Source organism: Zootoca vivipara, chromosome 4, assembly GCF_963506605.1.
Source record: "Zootoca vivipara chromosome 4, rZooViv1.1, whole genome shotgun sequence".
NCBI lineage: Eukaryota > Metazoa > Chordata > Lepidosauria > Squamata > Lacertidae > Zootoca > Zootoca vivipara.
The window spans coordinates 82,807,389-82,831,107 of NC_083279.1; the positions used below are offsets into that span (position 1 = coordinate 82,807,389).

Genomic DNA, 23,719 nt, shown 5'->3' on the forward strand with positions numbered 1-23,719 from the left:
TTTTTGAAAACTGCATGAATAATGAATTTGTCCAATAGAAAAAAAAGACTTTGCTCTTTATAATGTGGTGGGGGGAGGCGGTGGAGGCGGTCCATGATTAGTGTGACATTAAAAAAATCTAAATAACCAACTTTTGGGGGGGGGGGTAAGCAAATGGTTAGTTACTTAGATTAGTTACCGTAGTTAGGATTTGTTTCGCATTCTGCTCAGAAGGACATTTGAACATGTGAAGCTGGTTAGACAGAGATTGTTAAATGATTCCCACTTCCAAGGCTGGGGATGCTTTGCTTTGGCCATCCAAATGTTGCTGAACTACAACTCCCATCAGCCCCAGCAAGCATTGCCTATGCCCATGGATGATGGGAGTTGTAGTTCAGCCTACCCTTTCCCCATGTAAGAACTCTCTGCCACCATATAAAGGGAACTTTATTTCAACAAGGCTGCCCTTTATCAGTCAGCCTGAAAGCTTCCCTTGGGTCACCCTGAAGCTTCTCCAAGTAGCATAGTTTATGACCAATACAGGAGAGACATGTTTTGTTGCAGCTGGGGCAGGTGACCTAATAAAACCCTCCAACAAGCAGACATAAAAGATTAGCATTCCCATATAATACACAAGTCTATAAAAGCAGAGTTCATGCAAACAGCCCATATCAACAAAGTTCCTTCATATTGGTATGAGGCTATCAGTAGCTGCTAGCAGGCCCTTGCAGTGGGAGCCAGTTAGGTACCCCAGGCCTCCATACCCCCCAACCGACTGGGGACTTCCTCCCCAGGCCCCAGTTCTGCATAGGTATGGCCCAGGGGTCAGCAAACTTTTTCAGCAGGGGGCCGGTCCACTGTCCCTCAGACCTTGTGGGGGCCGGACTATATTTTGGAAAAAAAATATGAACGAATTCCTATGCCCCACAAATAACCCAGAGATGCATTTAAAATAAAAGGACACATTCTACTCATGTAAAAACACCAGGCAGGCCCCACAAATAACCCAGAGATGCATTTTAAATTAAAGGACACATTCTACTCATGTAAAAACATGCTGATTCCTGGCCCGTCCGTGGGCCGGATTGAGAAGGCGATTGGGCCACATCTGGCCCCCGGGCCTTAGTTTGGGGACCCCTGGTATGGCCGCTAGTTATGGTGGCTGTTTGCTGCCTCCAGTATTAGAGGGCATATTCCTTGGGACACCAGTTTCTGGACAAGGCAGCCATGCCTGCAAGCTTTCTCGGAGGAATCCTGTGAGATACTGGACTAGAAGGGCCTTTGGTCTGATCCAGTAGGGATGTTTTACACCCTTACGATGGAGCAGTAAGAGAGAAAAAGGGGTATCCCGTGCACTTCTAACTCAAACCACTTTGGGCTCCATCCTCACCCACTGCTGGTGTATCTTTGCCCACATGTTGCCTCCAAAAGACAGAAGAAGAAGAAAATCCCAAGATGTGGTGGCAGCAACTAGTTTTGATGGTTCTAAAAGGTGATTAGACAAATACTTGGGTGAGTCTATCCGTAGCTGTTAGTCGTGACGTCTGGTTTCAGCTTCCAGATACCAGCTACTGGCAAGCAACAATGGGAGAGAGCCCTTGCCTTCATATCCTATTTGTTGGCCTTCCCAGCGGCACCTAATTGGCCACTGTAGGAAGCAAGATGATGGATTCAATGTACTTTTGGTCTGGTGGGATCTTACTAGTTTCTTGCAATTTATCCCTGTGTGCAGGGCTGGAAAAATCACAATCGTATTTCTAGATGATCTGTTATTTTTCCAATCCCACCTATGACTCAAGCAGACTGAGGCTATAAAAGCATGGATGTTTATTTCTAACCATAACCACGATTTGGATTATAAATGTAACATTATACAAAGCCAGAGATACTATTTTTTTTCCACATGAGAAGCTGGCTTACCAATGTGCATTGTGAGCAGTCTTCACGTCAGCTTTCACATGGTAATCGCATTTCGGAATGATCTTTGTGAGCGTTCAGCACCCATAGCCTGCCTGTGAAGTAAGAGTTTACAAATCTAAATATAAGATTTGCTGTCACCTAGCAACAGCACTGAACTTTGGGTAGGCCTGCTCCAATCTAAACCTGCTTGGAAAGAAAGTCAAGATGCAAAGATAGGAGGATTTGCATTAGTTGTTGTTGGGGGGGGGTTGTAATCTTTTCTGAATGAAAAAAGTCCTATTTATTCTGGAAACATCTGTGTGTCTCACACCTGTTTTCTTGTTTGATCTCTATGTCCAGCTCAGCATACACATGCACAACGCTGGCCCTCTTCAGGTTTTATGGAAATTTAAACAAATGGGGGCGGGGATTAACGATATGTAGAACGTGTGGGAAGCTGCCGCAGATACAAAACACTCTAGACTTTAGACACCTTCCAACTTGTGGAAGATGACAAGGCAATGAAGAGAGCAGAGCTCATGCACTCACCCATACTGTCTGCACCACCACCAATTTACAGTCATACCTCGGTTTAAGTATGCCTCGGTTTGAGTATTTTCAGTTTAAGTACTCCGCGGACCTGTCTGGAACGGATTAATCCACTTTCCATTACTTTCAGTGGGAAAGTTCACTTCAGGTTAAGTACACTTCAGGTTAAGTACTCCACGGACCATCTGGAACGGATTAATCCACTTTCCATTACTTTCAATGGGAAAGTTCGCTTCAGGTTAAGTACGCTTCAGGTTAAGTACAGACTTCCGGAACCAATTGTGTTTGAAAACCAAGGTACCACTGTACTAAACTAGCACTAGTTTAAAAGAGTTTTAAAATACTGACCCACCTGCACTTAAGTTGATTCAGAAAATGGACACCAGGATCCTTCCGTCTGAAGTGGCGGAACCACTGTGATAAGAAACATAGGAAAAGGTAATCCTATGTTCCATTCATCCTCCCTCTCTGAATCATGTAATGCACTTTACCTCGTGCTGTTGTTGTTGTTGTTGTTGTTGTTGTTGTTGTTGTTGTTGTTGTTGTTTGCATCTTTCTGTCTCAGGAGACCATGGAGGAGTGCATCTTTGCTTAATTAAATTTGTATACCGTCCTTCATCTCGGGGCGGTTCACAACATCAAATTACAATATAAAAAAACATGCATAGTAAAAATGAGAACAAAAACAAACCAATAACCCCCTCTCCTACAACACATTTAAAAGAGCATCAGATGGCAATTGGCTAAAGCCCTGGTTGAAGAGGAACATTTTCACCTGGCACTTAAAGGTGTATAATGGAGGCGCCAGCCAAAGCTCCTTGATTAGAGCATTCCACAAATGGGGAACCACAGCAGAAAAGGCCTCTTCTCGAATTGCCACCCTCCGGACCTCTCCTGCAGGAGGCACGCAAAGGAGGACTTCAGGTGCTGTTGCGCTGATCATTTGTTGCCTCACAACGTCAGGACTCGGGGGACTTTGCATTGCACATGACAAAGGAAGGGAGCGGAACTTGATATGGATTGACTGTGGTTTTTTGTAGCAGTCCTTGTTTCTTATAGCAAGTAACACATTGCACCCTCTTTTTTTCCATGTTTACTTTAACACCTCAGCAAGATCTTCCTTGCTTTTCATAGAGGACAACTCAATGGACAAAAAGTAAGAGTAGCCACACTGACCCTTATGAAAACGATCTGTATTAGGTCAACAAAATGCAACAAAAAGTGACCAACAACTCATTACTATTATTATTTTATTTATTTATACATACATACATACATACATACATACATACATACATACCCCGCCCATCTGGCTGGGTTTCCCCCACCACTCTGGGCGGCTTCCAACAAATACCAAAATACATTAAAATATCACAGATTAAAAACTTCCCTAAACAGGGCTGCCTTTAGGTGTTTTCTAAATGTCAGGTAGTTGTTTATATCCTTGACCTCCGATGGGAGGGCGTTCCACAGGGCGGGTGCCACTACCGAGAAGGCCCTCTGCCTGGTTCCCTGTAGCTTTGCTTCTCGCAGTGATGGAACCGCCAGAAGGCCCTTTTGCGCTGGATCTCAGTATCCGGGCTGAGCAGCACGGGTGGAGACGCTCCTTCAGGTATATAGGACCGAGGCCGTTTAGGGCTTTAAAGGTCAGCAGCAACAGTTTGAATTGTGCTCAGAAACGTAGGAGTCACCAATGTGATGCCCACCAGATGGTGTTGGACTATAACTCTTTTCCTGCTTGATCTAGGGCCCTGGTGGCTAGGGCTAATGGGAGTTGGAGTCCAGCGTCTTTTGGAAGGCACCATGTCAGCTAGCCTTGGACTAGATGGAAAATAGAGCAAGCAGGTGGAGGAAGAAAATGTTGGCTGATGGTGAAGTCATGGAGTCTGCATCTGATCACAGTCGTAAAGATGGAACGTGGGAGGAGGTAGCAGACATTCAAATGAGGCTCCCTTGGGTGCATTTCCTTTTCAGAATGCACTTTACTTCTTGACAGATAATGCTCCTTCTTGGCTCTTTTGTACATTGTGCAGGAAAAAAATCAGGCTGAGTGAGCAGTATGAAGTGGGTTGAAAAATGGGTATTGACCTCCATTTTCTTTATCTCTGCTGAGGTTAAATTTCAAGAAAGAACAAAGGGGGTGTGGGGGTGTGGAGTTACAGGCCAACACCAGCAATTATTCAAAATATTTACCAGCCTTTTGTTAATTGTACAAAGTACAAAGATATTGTGTTTACTTACCTAGGAGCACTGCAGGCATATCCACAAGATACCTACATTTCTCTTTTTATCTTGTGGTATTATAGAGCTTTGTACAGGAAGAAAACATTTTTTTTAATGTGAGCTTCTGGTAAAAATGAAAAACCTAGGAGAACACAGAGTAAGTATAATTTCTGCAGACTGCCAAGGTTAAAAAAGAGCTTAATTTCCTACAGGCTAATTCATACCACTACCACTTGGGGGCCATAATTATTGCTCCTTGAGGGATTAAAAGTTCATGCAATTGTGTGTGTTGGCTGCAATCAATGCTGCCTTTGCCATGGGTTTCCCCCACACAGCACATTGTGTGTTATATATATATATATCAGCCTCAGTGTACATTGCACTTCACAGCAGCTTTCCTCAGTTCCTCAAGCAAGAGAGGAGAGTGTTCTTGTGCTTTCAGGGTTCCCACAGGCAGCTGGTTGGCCACTGGGAGAACAGGATGTTGAACTAGATGGGCTCTTCATCTCTTATGCCCCTCCCCCCAAAGTTGCTGGACCACAACTCCCATCATCCTTTGGCCATTAGCTATGGTGGCTGGTTCTGATGGCAGATGGGAGCCGATCTGTAGGGTTGGGGGAGGCTGCTTTACAGCAACAACATTAAAAAAGGATACATCTCTGTCCATAGAATGGTGGTTAACAGGCTGAGGTTGAATCCCGACAAGGCAGAAGTACCGTTTTGGGGGGTGGGCAGGTGTGGAGGACTCCCTGGTCCTGAATGGGGTAACTGTGCCCCTGAAGGACCAGGTGTGTCAAGGGCAGCTGTCTACCAGCTCCATCTGGTATGCAGGCTGAGACCCTACCTGCCCACAGACTGTCTCGCTAGAATGGTGTATGCTCTAGTTATCTCCCGCTTGGATTACCGCAATGCGCTCTACGTGGGCTACCTTTGAAGGTGACCTGGAAACTACAATTAATCCAGAATGTGGCAGCTAGACTGGTGACTGGGAGTGGCCGCCGAGACCATATAACACCGGTCCTGAAAGACCTATATTGGTTCCCAGTATGTTTCTGAACACAATTCAAAGTTTTGGTGCTGACCATTAAAGCCCTAAACGGCCTCAGCGCAGTATACCTGAAGGAGCATCTCCACCCCCATCGTTCTGCCCGGACACTGAGGTCCAGCTCAGAGGGCCTTCTGGTGGTTCCCTCAATGTGAGAAGCGAGGTTACAGGGAACCAGGCAGAGGGCCTTCTCGGTAGTGGCGCTCACCCTGTGGAACACCCTCCCACCAGATGTCAAGGAAATAAACAACTATCTGACTTTTAGAAGACATCTGAAGGCAGCCCTGTTTAGGGAGGTTTTTCATGTTTGACGTTTTATCGTGTTTTTAATATTCTGTTGGGAGCCGCCCAGAGTGGCTGCGGAAGCCTAGCCAGATGGGTGGGGTATAAATAATAATAATAATATTATTATTATTATTATTATTATTATTATTATTATTATTATAGCCTGCAATATAGAGGCAGAAATGGGAGATGCATGTCCTAACACTTGCTTTTCATTTTGCCAGGTGTCTGTCTGCCTCTCTCATAGACAGTGCCAAATTTGGTTGCCTCTCGTATGCTATTTTGTCTTTAATGTCTCCCACTGGTAAAACTTCACATCTTAGTCATTGCACATTGCAAGGTATCTTTTGTGTTCAGTATTGGTTCTATTTTATTTGTTAAGATATATTGGAAAAAATTAGTAAAACATTATATATTTATCTTTTTAAAAAGAAAACAACCCTGTGAGGAATGGCAGTCACATTTCGTTAGACTTCATTAATCTTAGACCTCATTAAGATGGTTCATATGGTTGCCTCCACACATTTAGTTTTCATGCAGAGTGGGGAGCTTGGTCCATGCCTGCTGGCTACATCCCCAATGTTGTCAGCCCAGTGTTCATGTATTTGTCACAGAGACCTAAAAAGAAGAACTTCAGCATGCCAAGATCTACGCATCATCATTATTAGATTATATCCAACTAAGTTCTAGTTCTTGGGCTCCATGATCACTGCAGATGGTGACAGTAGTCACAAAATTAAAAGACGCCTGCTTCTTGGGAGAAAAGCAATGACAAACCTAGACAGCATCTTAAAAAGCAGAGACATCACCTTACCGACAAAGGCCCATATAGTTAAAGCTATGGTTTTCCCAGTAGTGATGTATGGAAGTGAGAGCTGGACCATAAAGAAGGCTGATCGCTGAAGAATTGATGCTTTTGAATTATGGTGCTGGAGGAGACTCTTGAGAGTCCCACGGACTGCTAAAAATCAAACCTATCCATTCTTAAGGAAAACAGATCCTGAAGCTGAGGCTCCAATACTTTGGCCACCTCATGAGAAGAGAAGACTCCCTGGAAAAGACCCTGATGTTGGGAAAGATGGAGGGCACAAGGAGAAGGGGACGAGATGGTTGGACAGTGTTCTCGAAGCTATGAACATAAGTTTGACCAAACTGTGGGAGGCAGTGGAAGACAGGAGTGCCTGGTGTGCTCTGGTCCATGGGGTCATGAAGAATCGGACACGACTAAACAACTAAACAACAACCAAGTTCTACTCAGTCTAGACCCCTTGGAGGAAATAGTCCACTTGAGTGAACCCAATGTGAACAACTCAAATTCAGAATACACTTTGTGATGACGATGACAACTATAATTTATTAGATTTGTGTACCACCCTATACCATAGGCATACACTGAAGTTATATTCTGGATTTTTTCCACAAGTTATAACACAAAATATATCTAATGTGTAAAAAGAAGAAAGAAAAACAGTGTCAGAATGACTTTTATCTATTATTTATTTATTATATAAACCACAAATATGCATCTTCTCTTGAGCGTATAGACAGCTGCATCTATATAAATATTATTGTATTTTTATCTATATCTATATATATCCAGTGCTATTTTTCTAAAAAATATTTAGGGGTACTCTCATTTTCCTACTCATATTGAAATACTGCCCCTCAATGAGGCCAAACTTAGATTCACAAAATGTTTAGGAGTATACGTACCCCCAGAAAAAAGCACTGTATATATCTATATACATACTTGCACACTTGCATGCATAGACAGATAGATATACTGTAATGCAAAAACAGAAGCTTCAGGAATTTAGGGGGAAGCGGGGCACACTGATGTCATTTGTGTCACGACATCACTAAAACATGTCTATACATGTCTATACAAGAGTTGCGACCGCGCCACCCACCAGTTAGCTGATGGCGTTTGACGAGAGTGTGTTTTTAGCACGGCCAACTACAAAATTACGTGAAATGTAAAAGTGTTCCAACACACTTTTACGTCATTTAGTTAAGATTTAAAAATACCAAAGGTAAGTTATTCCACTCAGTAATCAGGATTACACGTGATTTTTAAATAAGTTCAGTGGTTTTATTAATAATTGTTAGATTTTTTAAAAAAAAAAATGTTGGGGCACTTTTACACTAAGACACGGAGCACATTGGTGCATATAAAATTGCCCCGCTAGTGTACAATAGTGCCCCAATGTACAAGTTTGCATGAAATCTATAAACTCATTAAATTTGAAAAGAAAAAAAACGGTTGTTTACTATGTGGCCAAAGTCATTTCTAAATATAATATGACTGGTTATCAAGTGTCATATTTCAGGGAAAACCCAGGATCTTGTATGTTTGTCTTCCCCTTGTAGAAGATAAGGCAAGCGTTGATTTCAAGGATGTTGTTTTGCTGTTGCCAAAACCAAATTTCCCAAAGGGCACATCTTGAACATCATCTCTTTATACTTTTTCTATTGACTTAAGTGGATATAATGTGCAATAGAAGCTAAACATTAAGTAATTATCTTATTTTTTATAAGCATGTTGTTTAAATTACTATTTTTTGGCTACCTAATGTGAGTTCTTATTCTTTTTAAGTTTTTCCAAAGTTTTTTTTTTTTTTTAAATGGATAGGGGTTTGAGGAAAGATTAATATAAGTTTTGATGTTTTGTTAAGAAAACCTGCCATAAAGTCTATGATATGTGTGAAACACTGTTAGTTTTGATACGTAATTTAGATTTTAAGTAACAAATTGTAAGGCTGATTATGATCTCTCACAATAAAAATGGTTTTTTCATTAAATTTGTGCAAATAATTACCATTCTCATAAAATTTACGCTTTGTATCAAAGTGCCCCGTCCAATGTATCAAATGCCCCGTAGGTGGGGCAGAATGATACAAAACCCATTTTTTTACTGAAGTCATTATATGCTCATTATCTTCTAACTTTAACGGTTATTTTGATTGCTATTATAATATTGATTAGTTATGCCATGCATCAGGCAAAAAAAATTATTGTTTGACTCATTTTTGTTACATAAAATATGAGATTAATTTTTTCTGTTTCAATCTGCCCCACTGGAGAAAAAATCTTGCAGAGAAATTAAGACGGCTCCCCTGCCCCTTGTCCTGGCAATTAGTGGCTAGCTGTGATATCTGTATTGTATACATAGCTGCCAAGTTTTCCCTTTTCTCGCGAGGAAGCCTATTCAGCATAAGGGAAAATCCCTGTGAAAAAGGGATAACTTGGCAGCTATGATTGTATAACCAACCAGCCAGTAATTACTCTATCTATCGTATTGCATTTTCTAATCCACATTTATGTATTATTCAGGGGCAATAGTGCATGAATTGTTCAGTTGCATGAGAAATCTAATGAGATAGGAAACATTTTAAAAAATACAGGAGCAATCATAATGGGTACTTTATTATCATACAAATAACTTTGGCTGGTTTATCTTGCTTTTACTTGCAATTTGGGAACGAACTTTTGATCTCAGATCATCAGCATAACAATAATGAGCATAACAACCTTTGCTTGTAACAAAATGCGATGTTTCGACCAATTAATAATACACAGATATATATATATATACAGTGTGTGCATGATTTTCACAGTGGGTTGCAATCTTCTTCCCATTCTGAATGCTGCACAAGGCAAATCAAGGCGGGGCAGTGTTCCTGTCTGGCAACAGAATGGAATCCCCCTTCCCCAATTCCATTTGCTTGGGGTACATACTGAAGGTCTCTTAATTACCTTTGTTAGCCATATGCAACAAAAGTGATTAAGAATGATAGAAAGCTAGAAATTCTCTCACCCTTCCAATTATGTTGGGCTTCTGAAAACTGTTCTGTGGCTTAGTGTGGCATGTAGGCAATAGAGAAATCTATGTAAAATCTAAAGAGCAAATGTGATTTTTTCAGTTTGAGCGTATGGGGTCCCCCTACACAAAAAAAACCCCACAAGGGTTTTTTTAATTGGTGGAATCATCTTCTCTCTGATATAAGTCAGGTTTTGACACTGGTGTTATGTCATCACTTTTTGACCTGGATCCAAAGCTTTTTGGTGGCTCCATTCTCGAGGACCAGAGGAGGTCCTCCTTCCTTCACCTCCTCCAATAGTCCTAGGAGTTCCTCATCAGGGCATCCTCACATTGGTCCATGTGCTCCTCAAGGACTTTGTCTTTTGGGATGTCCAGTGTGGCCTTTAAGGACTCATTGCCTGGCACCAAGCCAGGCCTTGGCATGACTAGAGCTCCAAGAGGACTTCTCCAAACTAAGTAAATGGGCATTTAAATGGCATATGCAATTCAATTTTTAAAAAGGGTAAAGTGATGCACGTCAGGGCCTAAGAACCTTGATTTCACATATATGGCCGTGGGATTTGAAGTGGCAGTAAGTGGCTGGGAATAAAAACTTGGGGTCATAATGGATGACTGCTTGATGAAGATGTTGACCCAGAGTGCAGCAGCTGTGAAAAAGACAAATTCCATGCCGAGGACCATTAGAAAAGGAATTGAAAATAAAATTGTGCTGATATCCTTCTTAAGTGAGAGGTCACTAGTGCATGAACAATTTAGCTTGTCTTGCAAGTTTCTCCTGCTGAATAACTAAAATGTATGCTCCCAGCCATCTTTAGCAGCTCGCCACCTGTGAAAGAGTTGTGAATGGGATATGCAGAGCAATTCTTTGTTGATCTAATTTGAAGCCAGTCCCTTTCGGCTCAATGTACAGAGTGGTGTGTTTTTTACCTTCCATGTCTCAAATACTAACTCTCCATATCACATTGCTCTGGAAACTGAGGAGAGTATCGAAAAGGATATAGGACATAGTGGTATGCTGCTCAAGGGGGAGAAAACCCTACTGACTGTGCTAATCCCTTAAAAAGGTAAAGGGACCCCTGACCATTAGGTCCAGTTGTGACCGACTTTGGGGTTGCAGCGCTCATCTTGCGTTATTGGCCGAGCGAGCCAGCATACAGCTTCCAGGTCATGTGGCCAGCATGACAAAGCCGTTTCTGGCGAACCAGAGCAGCACACGGAAACACTGTTTACCTTCCCACTGTAGGGGTACCTATTTATCTACTTGCACTTTGACGTGCTTTCAAACTGCTAGGTTTGGCAGGAGCTGGGACCGAGCAATGGGAGCTCACCCCGTCGCGGGGATTTGAACCGCTGACCTTCTGATCGGCAAGCCCTAGGCTCTGTGGTTTAACCCACAGCGCCACCCACGTCCTTTCACCACCCACGTCCCTTGGGAGGACTTAAAAGAAGCACTTGGGACACCACCCCCTTTCTATACAAAGGGTGTCCAGAGTTTCATACCAGTAATAGGCTTAGGGAAGGAAGTATTTGTTACAAGGGGAAAATTCACTTTATTTTTTTTTTTTAAAAAAATATTTTTATTAATTTTCCAATTAAAACCAATTATATCACATTCAATATTTCAAATTATACACATATATATATCAATCAAACCGAATGTTATGCCAAATCATCTAAAGAATTTTTTTATTTGGGTTCCCATGCTTCAAGAAATTGGAAATTCCTCGCAACTGTCCACTGCCGTCTTTTTTCTAAAGTTCAAATCGTCCTCCAAGTTCATAATAATCTAGATCTTCCCCTTACAGTCACATAGATGTTTTCCACTTTCATCCGATTGTTTCCCAGCCGCTGAGATAAATATCAAACAACGTTTCACAGATGTTCTTTCTCCTGTGTGAGTTAATCAGTCCAGCCTCCCCATAAATCTTCTTAATGGAGCTCCTTGTTGCGTCGAAGCAGCCCGAAGCAGCGCCATCTCAAAAAGCTCAAATCACTTTCGCTTTCTCTCATAGTCATGAAGATTCACGATCATTATAGAATTTACAGCTTTTTCAGGCAGGAGACCCAAACATCAAACCATAAACTCTTGGTAAATTAATGGATCTCCTTGCCCTATAGCTGAACTTAGCTTCAGGTCGCTGCTCCAATTTAAAGTGCGTCACAACTCATAAATCCTCCGAGCGCGTCCAGAACTCCTTCCGCCCAACTAGGGGGAGGTTTTTCTCATCGGCAACTCCACATCTTTAAAAAAAAATATGCTCAGTAACAATAGTTATAAAGTTCAACTCACACAGTCTTTTGCTTCTCTTTCACTCCAAACAAGCCAGGACATCGCGTCCGGGAAGGTACGAGGCAACAATATGAAGGAAAATAAAAATAAAAACTCGCTTCCCTTATCGCTCCGTCCCCATCAATCCTTCTTCCAGATGCAGTACAATCTTTGACTCCTCTCCTTTCAGCAGCATAAATTTCTCAGCAGTAAACAGCGCTTCTTCCCCTCCTTCTGAAGTATGTCCATAGATTTAAGCCTAATTATCTTCTTTAACCATGGAAATCCCCGCCATGCAGATTAGCGTCCGGGAGTCCTGGCCCTCGTAAGTGCTCAGCCCAAGCTCCCCCCACTCCAAAAACAGTCGGAGTGGGTCTGGGGGCATCGCGGGCCAGCGGCCCCTCTCCGTAACCCCCGGAGAGGGTAGGGGGTTGCCATTTACTCCCCTAGCAACCGCCAAATTCCTTACGAAGGTCAGAGAGATGGAAAACAGGTCCGCCATTCCTGCAGGCGGAAACCGGAACCCTGGGGAAAATTCACTTTAAGCTACTTAAGTTGTTGAAAGGGTCATAGGTAACACCGTTGTGGCTGTGGAAGGCCATCAAATGAAGAAATAAAAACCTCACATCAGAATTTATAGCTTGTGCTAGCAGGACTGAGAAAAGGAGCCTTGATGGAAGAGAACTGGATAATGAGGACTATTAAATAACTTCTTGGTCAACAGTCCTGTCATATATTAGACCAGTGTTCTATAGGCCACATACTTTCTACTCTTAACTGGTAGTAACTGGTAGTAGCCAAGGCCTGAAGCAGAAAGAAATTGGCTACTTGGCCTGAAAATAAAGCAAACCACAGATGCCAGGTTTAATTCAATATATCTAACAGTAGTGTATACAGTTACAGGTAGGTAGCTGTGTTGGTCTGATGCAGTCAAAATAAAAATAAAAAATCCTTCCAGTAGCACCTTAGAGACCAACCAAGTTTGTCATAGGTATGAGCTTTCTTGTGCATGCACACGAAAGCTCATACCTATGACAAACTTGGTTGGTCTCTAAGGTGCTACTGGAAGGATATTTTATTTTTATTTTAGTAGTGTATACAGCAGAGCATATATTTTCTGTAGAAATCTTTAAGGGGGCATATTTAGTCTGTATTGCTAGCACTAAAATTAAAGCTGTTTGTATTGTTCATGATAAACAGGACTTGGAAATTCAAGGAGGTTGCATTAACCAAAGGCATATTTGGTACTCTCTCTAGTGTGGTTGATTTATCCAGCTTTATAAACAGTAAACCATCTGCCCAAAAAATCTACACCAGAGCTTTCCAAACTGTGTGTCGCGACACATTAGTGTGTCGGCTGCAGTGTGTAGGTGTGTTGTGCGAAGGCTCCCCACACTTCTCCCAGGGCTGGAAAGAGGTTAGTTTAACCTGCAGTTTGCTAGTAAAACCAAATTGGTGTGTTGCGAAGTGATGCATGTCTCAAAAGTGTATCACCAACATGAAAAGTTTGGAAAGCTCTGATCTACACTTATCAGCAGAAGACAAAGTGAGCCGCTGGGGTTTTGAACCCTGGTCACTCAGGTCAACCAATCAGTTCATGCTTTTTAAATATAGCAATATTCCTATTTTTGCTTCAACCCACAACCTCATGGCAACCATTATGGGTCAATCCTTGCAGCAGCCATTTTGTGGCTGGTGCTCACAATGGTAGAGTCATGAATAAAAGAGTGTTGGACTAGCAGGTAAATTAATTGTTCAAAACAGGCCAAATGCAAACAGGTCTACTGTCAAATGTATTTCTGTATTTACTGATGTCCATCTGTTATGGTAGATATCGCATAAGCTTGATACCCCAATATCTGAATCTACTAAGGCTAAATTGTATATTAACTGAATTTTCTTTCAGTTAGAATCTCTCTCTCTCTCTCTCTCTCTCTCTCTCTCTCTCTCTCTCTCTCTCTCTCTCTTACACACACACACACACACACACACACACACACATGAATGAATGCTAACAGCTTTTAGGTCCATTTTGTATAAGCAGTTATTAGGTCCATTTTTTCTGAAAACAGGGGAAAGCAGCAAGAAATGGATTTGGCTAGCATCTGAATATTTTGTAAACGCAGTTCTTGTTTGCTGAGGGTGTATATCATCAGCTGAAGCCATATGACTCCCACAGAAAACATTCGGGGATTATACTGGCTTTTTGCAGAAATGTAAGCTTCCATATAATTTTTACAGCTGAAAGAATGGATTTTGCTATCAAGCTCAAGGGACCTGCTTGGGCTCAGTATAATGGTCTGAGACTTGCAAGGTCCCTGGCAGGGACGGCTGGTTCCAAAACACTTAATCCCCAAGCAGATACTTATTTATCCCACACAGCTCCTCTTGAGATAGTGTGTGTGTGCATTTCTACTTTTGGCACAGTCTTTGCATTGCCTCTCATACCCTTACAGGATCTGTCTGGCCTCTGTATGGATAACATATTGACTGTGCCTTATGGTAGCACAGAATCCACTGCCAGCAGTGGAAACTGTGCCGTAAGCTCCTTTATTTCTTGTCGTAAGAATAAAACCTGCTCAAAACGTCTGAACGAACAAAAAGGATACTTTTACCAATATTGTATTGAAAAATACAGACAAGTTGTGAGTCGGAAAGATTGGGGAGGGGTGTCTCTTCAGTTCAATCAGCCATATTGGTTCTCTCTCGCCAAAACAGAGTTGGGCCATTGGCTCGGGCATAGCTCCTAAATTTCTATTTCTAAAGCACAGGTGGCAAACGGAACTATTCTGAATCCAAAGCACACATAGCACAAATCCACGTAGTTTAATGTGTTAGCTTTTAGGCAGTCTTTCCTAATTGAGTTCCACACTTTGGCAGGGAAAGGAGAGGTGAGATTTCCAGATTTAGCTATGTTCTCTTATCACTAAGGGTATAATGGTGCAGCTACTCACACTCTTGGGTGAGACTGATTATCTAGACCCATTTCAGTCTGGGTCCCCCAAATTGGTTGGAGGATCAAATTGGCCCTGGTGGATGACCTTTATTAGGACAGAAACAGAGTGTGTGACATCATTGTTTCTCCTTGATCACACAGAGGATTTGGATATCATTGGCCAGGCCATGGTATGCTCTTGGATCACCTCCATGTTAGGAGTTGGAGGCACTGTGGTTCTGCTCCTACCTTCAGAGTCAATTTCAGTGAATAACATTGCCTTTGGGTCCCCCTCTAACTGAGCTGTGGGGTTGCGCAGGGCAGTATTCTGCCCCCAGTGCTACTTGACATCTATATGAAGCCATTGGTGACAGTCATTAGGAGATTTGAAGAACAGTATTGAATGAATAAATATATGAACATGGATTGCTCAATCTGCTGTTGCCAATTGGCCACAATATCAAAGTGGCCAACCGACGCTATATTTTGTGCAGAAATTATGAGAAAGTTTATTTGTCCTTAATCTTCTGAGCCTTGTAAAGTTGGTCTGCATTGTAGTTTGAGAACTGCAATTCAACACTGACTTTTTGTTTAATCTCTCCTCCCCACCCCATCCACTCCCAGGCTCCTGAAAAAGGAAGAAAACTTTATCTTCATTCCTCGATCCCGTGAAGAGCTTCCAGACAACTTTCCAAAGGAAATCCCTGGGATTTGTTATTTCCTGGAGGTCAGAACTGGTCAGAAGCAGCCAAAATCTTCTGTCACATCTGCCAGAGTGAGAAAGATTTCCTACAACATTGGCACCATGTTCCTCCGGGAAACGAGCCTATGAGGCCTGCTGCAGATCAAAGACTCATCAAAAAAGCACAAACCCAGAACTGGGTCATGACAGGAGAGAGGAGATTCTTTCTGTTTCACTGCATTGTTCCAAGCAAGCAGTAAAAGCTCCGTGAAATGTCAGGCAATAATTCTTTTTAAAGGTGGGTGGCTGCAGTCCATAAACAAACTGGGAAAAGGGTCAAGGGAGGGAGCAGGGATTTTTATTTTTATTTTAAAATCAAATTAAAACAAAATACCTTTCTGTTGCCAGAGCTACTGTTGGCCATAAATATCAAAGTGGTAAAAGAAAGAAAGAAGAAGAATCCAGGTTAAGTTGCTATTAATGGGGGAGGCATTCCACAAAGCATTGGGCCTCTTCTGCAAGGCCCATTGAAATAAATGGAGCTTTTGGTATATTGCTTTGTTCTGTTCAGAAACAGGTGGGCATTTCCTTTTATCTGAAGATGTAGTACCCCTGCTACTTCTTTAAACATCCAGCATTCACGCCAACAGAATTGGCGTAGGCCCCCTTCACATACATCTGCGAAATACATGTAAGAGTCACGGTAGCGGTACTTGGTGAATTGCTCTCATAAGTTGCACCAGCTAAACAGATTATGATGCATTCCTGCATTGAAAGGGAGGTTACCTAAATATGCTTCTCGGTATTCTTTTTTTTATTTTAAAAAAACAACACTTCATACAAATACTGTAGAGATCATTTATAATCATTTCAGCAGGAGGAATTATAATTCTGCATATAATATCATAGGGGTTTTGTCTACTTTTTATACATTTCACTATCTGGACAATATTTCACATGCTGTATCACATGGGTAGGCAAACTAAGGCCTGGGGGCCAGATCCGGCCCAATCGCCTTCCAAATCCGGCCCGCAGATGGTCTGGGAATCAGCGTGTTTTTACATGAGTAGAATGTGTCCTTTTATTATAAATGCATCTCTGGGTTATTTGTGGGGCATAGGAATTCGTTCTCTCCCCCCCCCCCATAGCCTAGCCCCACATGAGATCTGAGGGACACTGAACTGGCCCCTTGCTGAAAAAGTTTGCTGACCCCTGCTGTATCAGATGTGAGGCTAGACTGCTCCTGTATATTTTCTGCCATCTATCTGTCAAAGTTTCTTCTTCTTCTTCTTCTTCTTCTTCTTCTTCTTCTTCTTCTTCTTCTTCTTCTTCATATAAGAAATGCCATTTTGCTGGGGGTTTGCAAGAGCTACACTTTGATCATTTTCATTTTCTGTTTAGTAGATGTTTATGTCTTGCATATTTAAACTGATGTTCAATATTTGTCCCGCTGGTGGTGTTGTGTCCTGGCACCAGAACAATGCAAGCAAAGCAGTTATTTTCATACTCAGTGATTGGTATATTATTGGAAATCCTAAAGCCCCAGAGTAAAGTAATTGTCCTTTGTAATGAAACGTGCCTAAAAGTAGGCGGTCCAACATCATGACCTCATTGTGCTCTGAACTTCTCCCAAGCTTCCAGCTATCACTTGGGGGGGGGGGCGCAATAATATACCTATCGCCACTGGCTTTGCATTTCCAGTTACTAACATGGGTAGAATATCCAGTTATTAATGTTGACGGGGTGGGGACAATCCATTCAGTTTCTCAAGATTTAATATATTTTTAGAAGTATCCCCTCAAAATACCTTTCATATTCTAGAGCTTCAAAAGTCCTGGTGCCATTAATATCCTTGAGACTACTCTAGAGTAAGCAGTTTGAGGACTGTGGTCCAGCTACTGCTTTGATCAGCAGTAAAATTTCACTTGTATATGTAGATAATTTCACGTTCATTTTTTCATGCAGACTAATTCAGTAAGAGATTTTCATTTACAAAATTGTAGTGTTCCTTTGCATCAGTGGTGCGTCATGCCAAGCCAAACTTTAATATACTCTGAAGAACAATAAAACCACGCATGGGGCTTTTGTCGTGAAATCAGAACTCAGAACTGGTAAAGGGACGGATTCTTTAAAAATGGCCCATTTAGCTTGTTGCAGCAAAAACAACAAAGATCTTGTGCCATCTTAAAAAATTAGGCTGTAATCCTATACACACGTAACTTGGATTGAATTCAGTGGGATTTACTTTTGGGAAGACTTGTACAGAATTGCACATTAGAAGATTTATTGTGGCATAAGCAGGGCTGGCCCAGTTACAAAGGAGATGGAGACAGTTGTCTCAAGTGGTCAGCACAAGGGGCAGAGAATTTGCAATTGGACCCCCTGTTCACTTTTGTTATTAGCTGGGTTGGCTGCCCATCAGCCCCTCTCCCTCCACCCAACAAGGCAAGAGTCTTGGCGTCCTACTCCTCCCCCCCCCCCCGCGCCTCATCCTGCTCTCAGTGTCCCTCAGGGCAAGGCCTTTTGGGTGAGGTAGGCAGGAGACTGCCTAAGGCAAATCACAGTGGCTAAAGAGACTGTTATAAATGTGGAATGCCACTGAGGGCCCCCTTGGGTGAGGTGAGGAAGGAAGGAAGGGTGGAGAGGGAACAGTGGGAAAGACAACAGCACCAACACTTACTTAGGAGCAAAGAGAAAGGACGAGAAGGAAGGAAGGATGGCAGGAGGGAAGACAAGGATGCCATCATCAAAACCTCAATGAAGAGGGGAAGTGGTGATGGCACAGCCACTGCCTGCCTCAGGTGGCACAACCCCTTGCACTAGGCCTGAGCTTGAGCTTTCGTAGACTAGGCTCCACTTCATTGGATGCATAGAGTATTATCTTTTGTTGGCACATAGGTTGCTGCCACATAGTGATGCGTGGAGAGCTGAGCTAACAGGAAGATCCTCAAGCCCTTCCCCCTTGGACATTGATGCCCAACTTCAAGCCAAGGCCAGCTTCTGGGGAGGGGGGGGGAGCAACATATATCTGTTGCCACTGTTTTGCAATAAAATAAAATAAATTGCTCCATGGAGAAGCAGCTCCCATCATTGGCCAAGTATGGGTTGGGAACATAAAGGCCAGATGGAGGACCTTTGTTGAATTAATTATTGGATTTGATCGATTGTGTTTTACATTGTTTTGACATGATTTGGGTTTGACTTGTTTTACATTCTGATATATGCTGTGTTTTGTTATAATGACATTCCTTCAGATATTTTGTGTTAACAAGAACTGGGGTGGTAGTACTGTTTTGCTGTTGGCGGCTTTTGGCTTTTTTTGGAACCAAAGCTGAGTGGGGGATGTTGAACTGTGTACAATGCCTTGAGCTCCTTGGAGGAAAACGTGGGGTAAAAATGTCAATAAATAGCCAGCCATGCAAGAGGGAGCATTATGCTTCTGAGATTGCTGTGCAGGGCAAAAGTGTATACACGATAAAAACTGGTGCTTTCTGGAACATGTGGGCTCTGCATCCCCCCTGGGATTTGAAACCGAACGTTTCCATTTTTCCTCAATACTTATGGATGGATAGGCAGAGATATACATGCACAAGATTATGTTTCATGCATCCAACAAAGTGCTCTCTAGTCTACAAAAGCTGATGCCACGATACATCTTGTTAGTCTTTAATGTGCCACAAAACTCTTGGCTAACTTGCACAGAAGCAACTCAACACAATTCCAGTGGAATCTTGGTGATTTATGCCCTGTGTGATCCTTGATACCCGAAGGTGAAGCATAGAACATACTGTATTTCTCTAGTATTGCATCCCTGGAGCTTTCTTGACAGTTAAAGAGTTGACTGGCATATTACTTCTGCAATGGTACCTTGAGTAGAATGCTAATTCGAAGGTGAACGTTGCCCGTGTCTTACAGCTGAACACTCGAAGTGCATGTTTGTACAGCGGTTCTGAAGTTTAAAAGCAGAACTGGAATTTAATCTGAAGTCAAAGGTTTTGGAGGATGCTGTGCTCTTCACTGCAAAGAGTGTGTTGCTTCTGAGAACAAAGTTGTTTCTCTAGATTCATTCATTTACAGCAAAGGTTCTCAAGCAGTGAGTTGCGGGTACAGCCATCTCCCAGACCCCCTTCCCCTGTTGATGGGTTCAGGTCCCCATGTGGATTGTTTGGTCCAGCAGCAGGCAGTTTTCCTAATCCATCCTCATGACTGGACCATTCACTCAGGACATCAGTGAGGGTAACATATTCATTGCAAGTTTGATATCCCTTTCCCAGGGCTGGGGCTTTCCAGACGTTTCAGCCAATGTGGTCAATGGTCAGGAAGGATAGGAATTTTAGTCTGAAACATCCAGATAGCGTCATGATGGGGAGTTCTGCCTTAAAATATATTGTGATTAATAGCGGTTGAGAGTGAACCCCTGATGATAGGAATAATAAAATAAGTAATAACTAGGGATAAGATAATAAGATAATAAAAAGTCATTTACACACTTGCTTGGAAACAAGTCCCATGGAACCCAGTTCAACTTACTTTTGAGTAGACATGCATAGGATTGCATTGTTAGAAGTCTCTTTTTGTAAACTGGCCACAGATGATGCTCTATCAATATCGGTCATTTTTCTCAGAACATGCTAACTCTCCCCACCCCCACCCCCACCCCCATTACCTAAGGACATTATTAAAAATTAGAGGTTCTTCATTGGTGTCCACCCTCTAACTGAGCAAAATTAGCCATATTACCTTTGGTTCAAAATCTGTTTTCATAGGGTGCAAGGCAGGGCTTGAAGTATTCCAGTGTCAAAGGTTGTACATTTTCCCATACATTGTAGCCAATCATAGCAGTCTCAAGTTACTATCACATTTTTGTTTATTCACTTTTAGCACAGCAGATTACTCTGAGAAAGCTATTGGTTGCTGCTTTATCCAGCAAGATGCAAGCTGTTAGCAGATAGATTTTTTGGGTGGTGGTGGGGGGTTTGGCATCTTATACTACATTTGAATCTCTAAACTGGAGTCATCATGGAAACAATTTTGCAGTGAAATAGCTTCATTTAGATAGGAACTTTGAAAATTTGCTTCTGAGTACTGAGCTTCCAACACACACATGGTCCCAACAATGGAAATCATTATGATTATGGAAATCATAGGGACAGTGGGAGTGAAATCTACCAAGCATTATGGCTATGTAATCTCTTCCATTCATTGCATTAGGATTTGCAGGGGCCTTCTGTTCAACCTCAGTTATAATTAAGGGACGTTGCATGGCAACATTGCTTGGTGAATTGTTCCCATTGTTTCTAGACAGGTAGAGAGACTAGGAATACTAATTCCTTTGAACAATAGTGTCCAGGAGGTAGGAGTGATGGTCCTGAATGGGGGAAAAAAGCAGAACCACTATAATCACAGAGATCAGTGCAAAACCTAAACAATTGGATGTCATCATCTCCATGGAGATAATTGCTGTGTTTGCAAATAAATCAACTCTCTCTCAAAAGAAAGAATAGCTTCCCACAAAGAGCCTGCAGACAGTGCTTTTCATATATAAGCATGTTCAAATGCGACACCTCCCAGACACCCATTTTCAGTGCATTGTACCCAGTGATGTGCTTCCATATTATGACAACTAAAGTTCCTTTGGGGGCACCTTTCTCTAGCTCATTGTGTGAGGGAAGCTTGAGTGTATTGCCAGTCTTGCCTTTTCATACTGCTGCAATGGCCAGATTATTTAATATCTTGAAGAGAAAAGCATGGGCATTTTTCATTAAATCAAGAATGACCTTCCCGCCCCCCAGCTTTAACTCAACAGATGCTGTGGACCATATGGCCCAGTTGCCCCTCGTTGAGAGAGACATTTCGGATTCAGCAAAGCACTGCGGCTTTCTAAGTGTTGGAAGGCTGTGCAAATTGCAAGGTGTGAGCAGACAGTCTTTTGCAAAACTTGTCAAAAGGAACTAAGGCAACATTTTAGAATGTAAATGAATGCAGTGATCCAAATGAGAGACATGCTAAGTTAGCACCTTTCAGTGGCACACTATCCAAGTTCTGAATTATAGGCTTGTTGGTCTTGCCTTTGGGACCTATGAGTGGAGTAGAGGTTAGATCACTAACTCCATGGATCTAGGGGCTTTAAAAAAAAGTTGGCCAGGCAGTCTAATCAAGACCCACGCTTGAGAAAACTAATTCTCAGAACTTGTTGCAGCATAATCATATTTCAGTCATACATGACAATAATACTATCTGATTTTCATGTTTCCAACACAGCAGACCATTTCTATAGCATGTGCTTCAATAGGACGTCTTCGTGCATACCCATGAAATGTACCCCTTAGGCTGAAATAGATATTACGGTTTATTGTTGATTATTTCTACAGGACTCAGAGTGTACAGAATGCTGTACCGTCGTCATCTCAGCAACCTTGTAGGGCAGGTGTAGCCAACACGGTGGCCTGTAGATGCTGTTGGACTACAACTCCCATCATTCCTGACCATTAGCCATGCTGGATGGGGCGGATGGGAGATGCAGTCCAACATTTGCAGAGCACCACATTGGCTATCCACGTTAGACCCTGTGGGGGCACTCAGAGAGATTTATATTCAAGCAAGGATTTGAACTTTGATCCTCCACAGATCAAAACCGCTAGTAGTGTTCCCTCTCAGAATATTCCAAGTCTTCCTAACCAAATCATCTCATTCAGAATGTTTTAAAACTAAATTGAACTGCAAACTTACAAAGTAAGTTTTGCCAAGGCACGCTCTGGTGCCCTCAAGCTTTTCACGTGTTACTTACACAAAGCCCTTGCCAGGGTGCAGTCAAGCAGAAGTCAATAAGGCTGCGCCTATGCAGACTTACATGGGAGAAAGCCTCATTGCATATGGGCATCCATAGCATTTTGGTTAGTCCCTCTGCATTGCTCTTAGTGGGATTTAGCCATGCCTAACTGGCAGGGTTGCATCTTTTAACTTCTGATGGTGCCTCTCATCTTCTGAACTATCTGAACATCTACATCTTACACTGCGGATGGCATGTATGTCACTTGCAGTTCTATATTAAATCTTAATTTACCTAAGACATCCCTATGACATTCTTACAAATCCTAGAACTCAACACACAGATGATGCCCTTCAAACAAGCCAGTACGTCTCCAGGCAGAGACTATGTGGGGAGGGACATTTATACAATCCCCAGGCACTACACTCTAGATTGCCGTGGATTTTAGGCTATCTGTTAAATTATATTTCTAAATTGGTAGCAAACCGAAGGATTTAATATCTCCACACACTCATTACTCACATGCACCAAGTAACTGTGCTGTAAATAATTGGAGAGATCTGTTTATAAATTGCAGGATTGGCTTCCATGGAGATTTTTCGAAAAACGTTGAACAGGTGTTATTTTAGAATGCTTACTAAATACAGTGTTTTGTCTTAAAGCATGGGTCCAAACTAGACCCACTGAGTATTTGCAAGCTCTACTGAATCTCCTCTGCTGTCCCATACCTCTTAATGTACAGGAACATAGGAAGCTGCCTTTATATTAGTGGCAGACCACTGGTCCATCTAGCTCAGTTTTGTCTACACTGACTGGCAGCAGCTCTCCAGGGTTTCAGGCAGGAGGCTCTCCCAGCCCAAACTGGAGGTGCCAGGGATTGAACCTGGGATCTTTTACATGCAAGGCAGATGCTCTACCACTAAGCTATGGCCCTTCCCAGTATATCCTATCTTATTTCACAATGGCCAGTAGGTTTCAGAGCCTTCTCCAGTCCCTACTTGTGCCAGAAAATAAATTATACAGTATCAAGAATGGATCATTGGCAGATGGCACTAGGATTGCCATACAACATTTACCACTAGTAAGTGGTATGTTACACCTGCCAGAATTGAGAAGAAGGAAATTTAAGCAGTGCATCCATTTTAGGTCAGTGCCATTATTTTGATCACTTCCAGCTTTGTTATAATCACTTACATATTTATGGGTCACTCTCTAGCCATTCTAGTAATTCTTCCTAATATATCAAGTACTCAACATTCAG

At 42.3% G+C, this 23,719-nt stretch overlaps 1 protein-coding gene across 2 annotated transcripts in view; it reads left to right on the top strand.

The window, feature by feature from the left end:
- Positions 1 to 23,593, top strand: part of GUCY1A2 (guanylate cyclase 1 soluble subunit alpha 2) — a 182,191-nt gene extending 158,598 nt beyond the window's left edge. For both annotated transcript variants that reach the window (XM_060273854.1, XM_035114362.2), the window contains exon 8: positions 15,632 to 23,593. In XM_060273854.1, coding sequence (XP_060129837.1) covers positions 15,632 to 15,839 — 208 coding nt within the window. In that variant the 3' untranslated portion in view covers positions 15,840 to 23,593. The remainder of the gene's footprint in view (positions 1 to 15,631) is intronic.
- Positions 23,594 to 23,719: the final 126 nt, after the last annotated feature.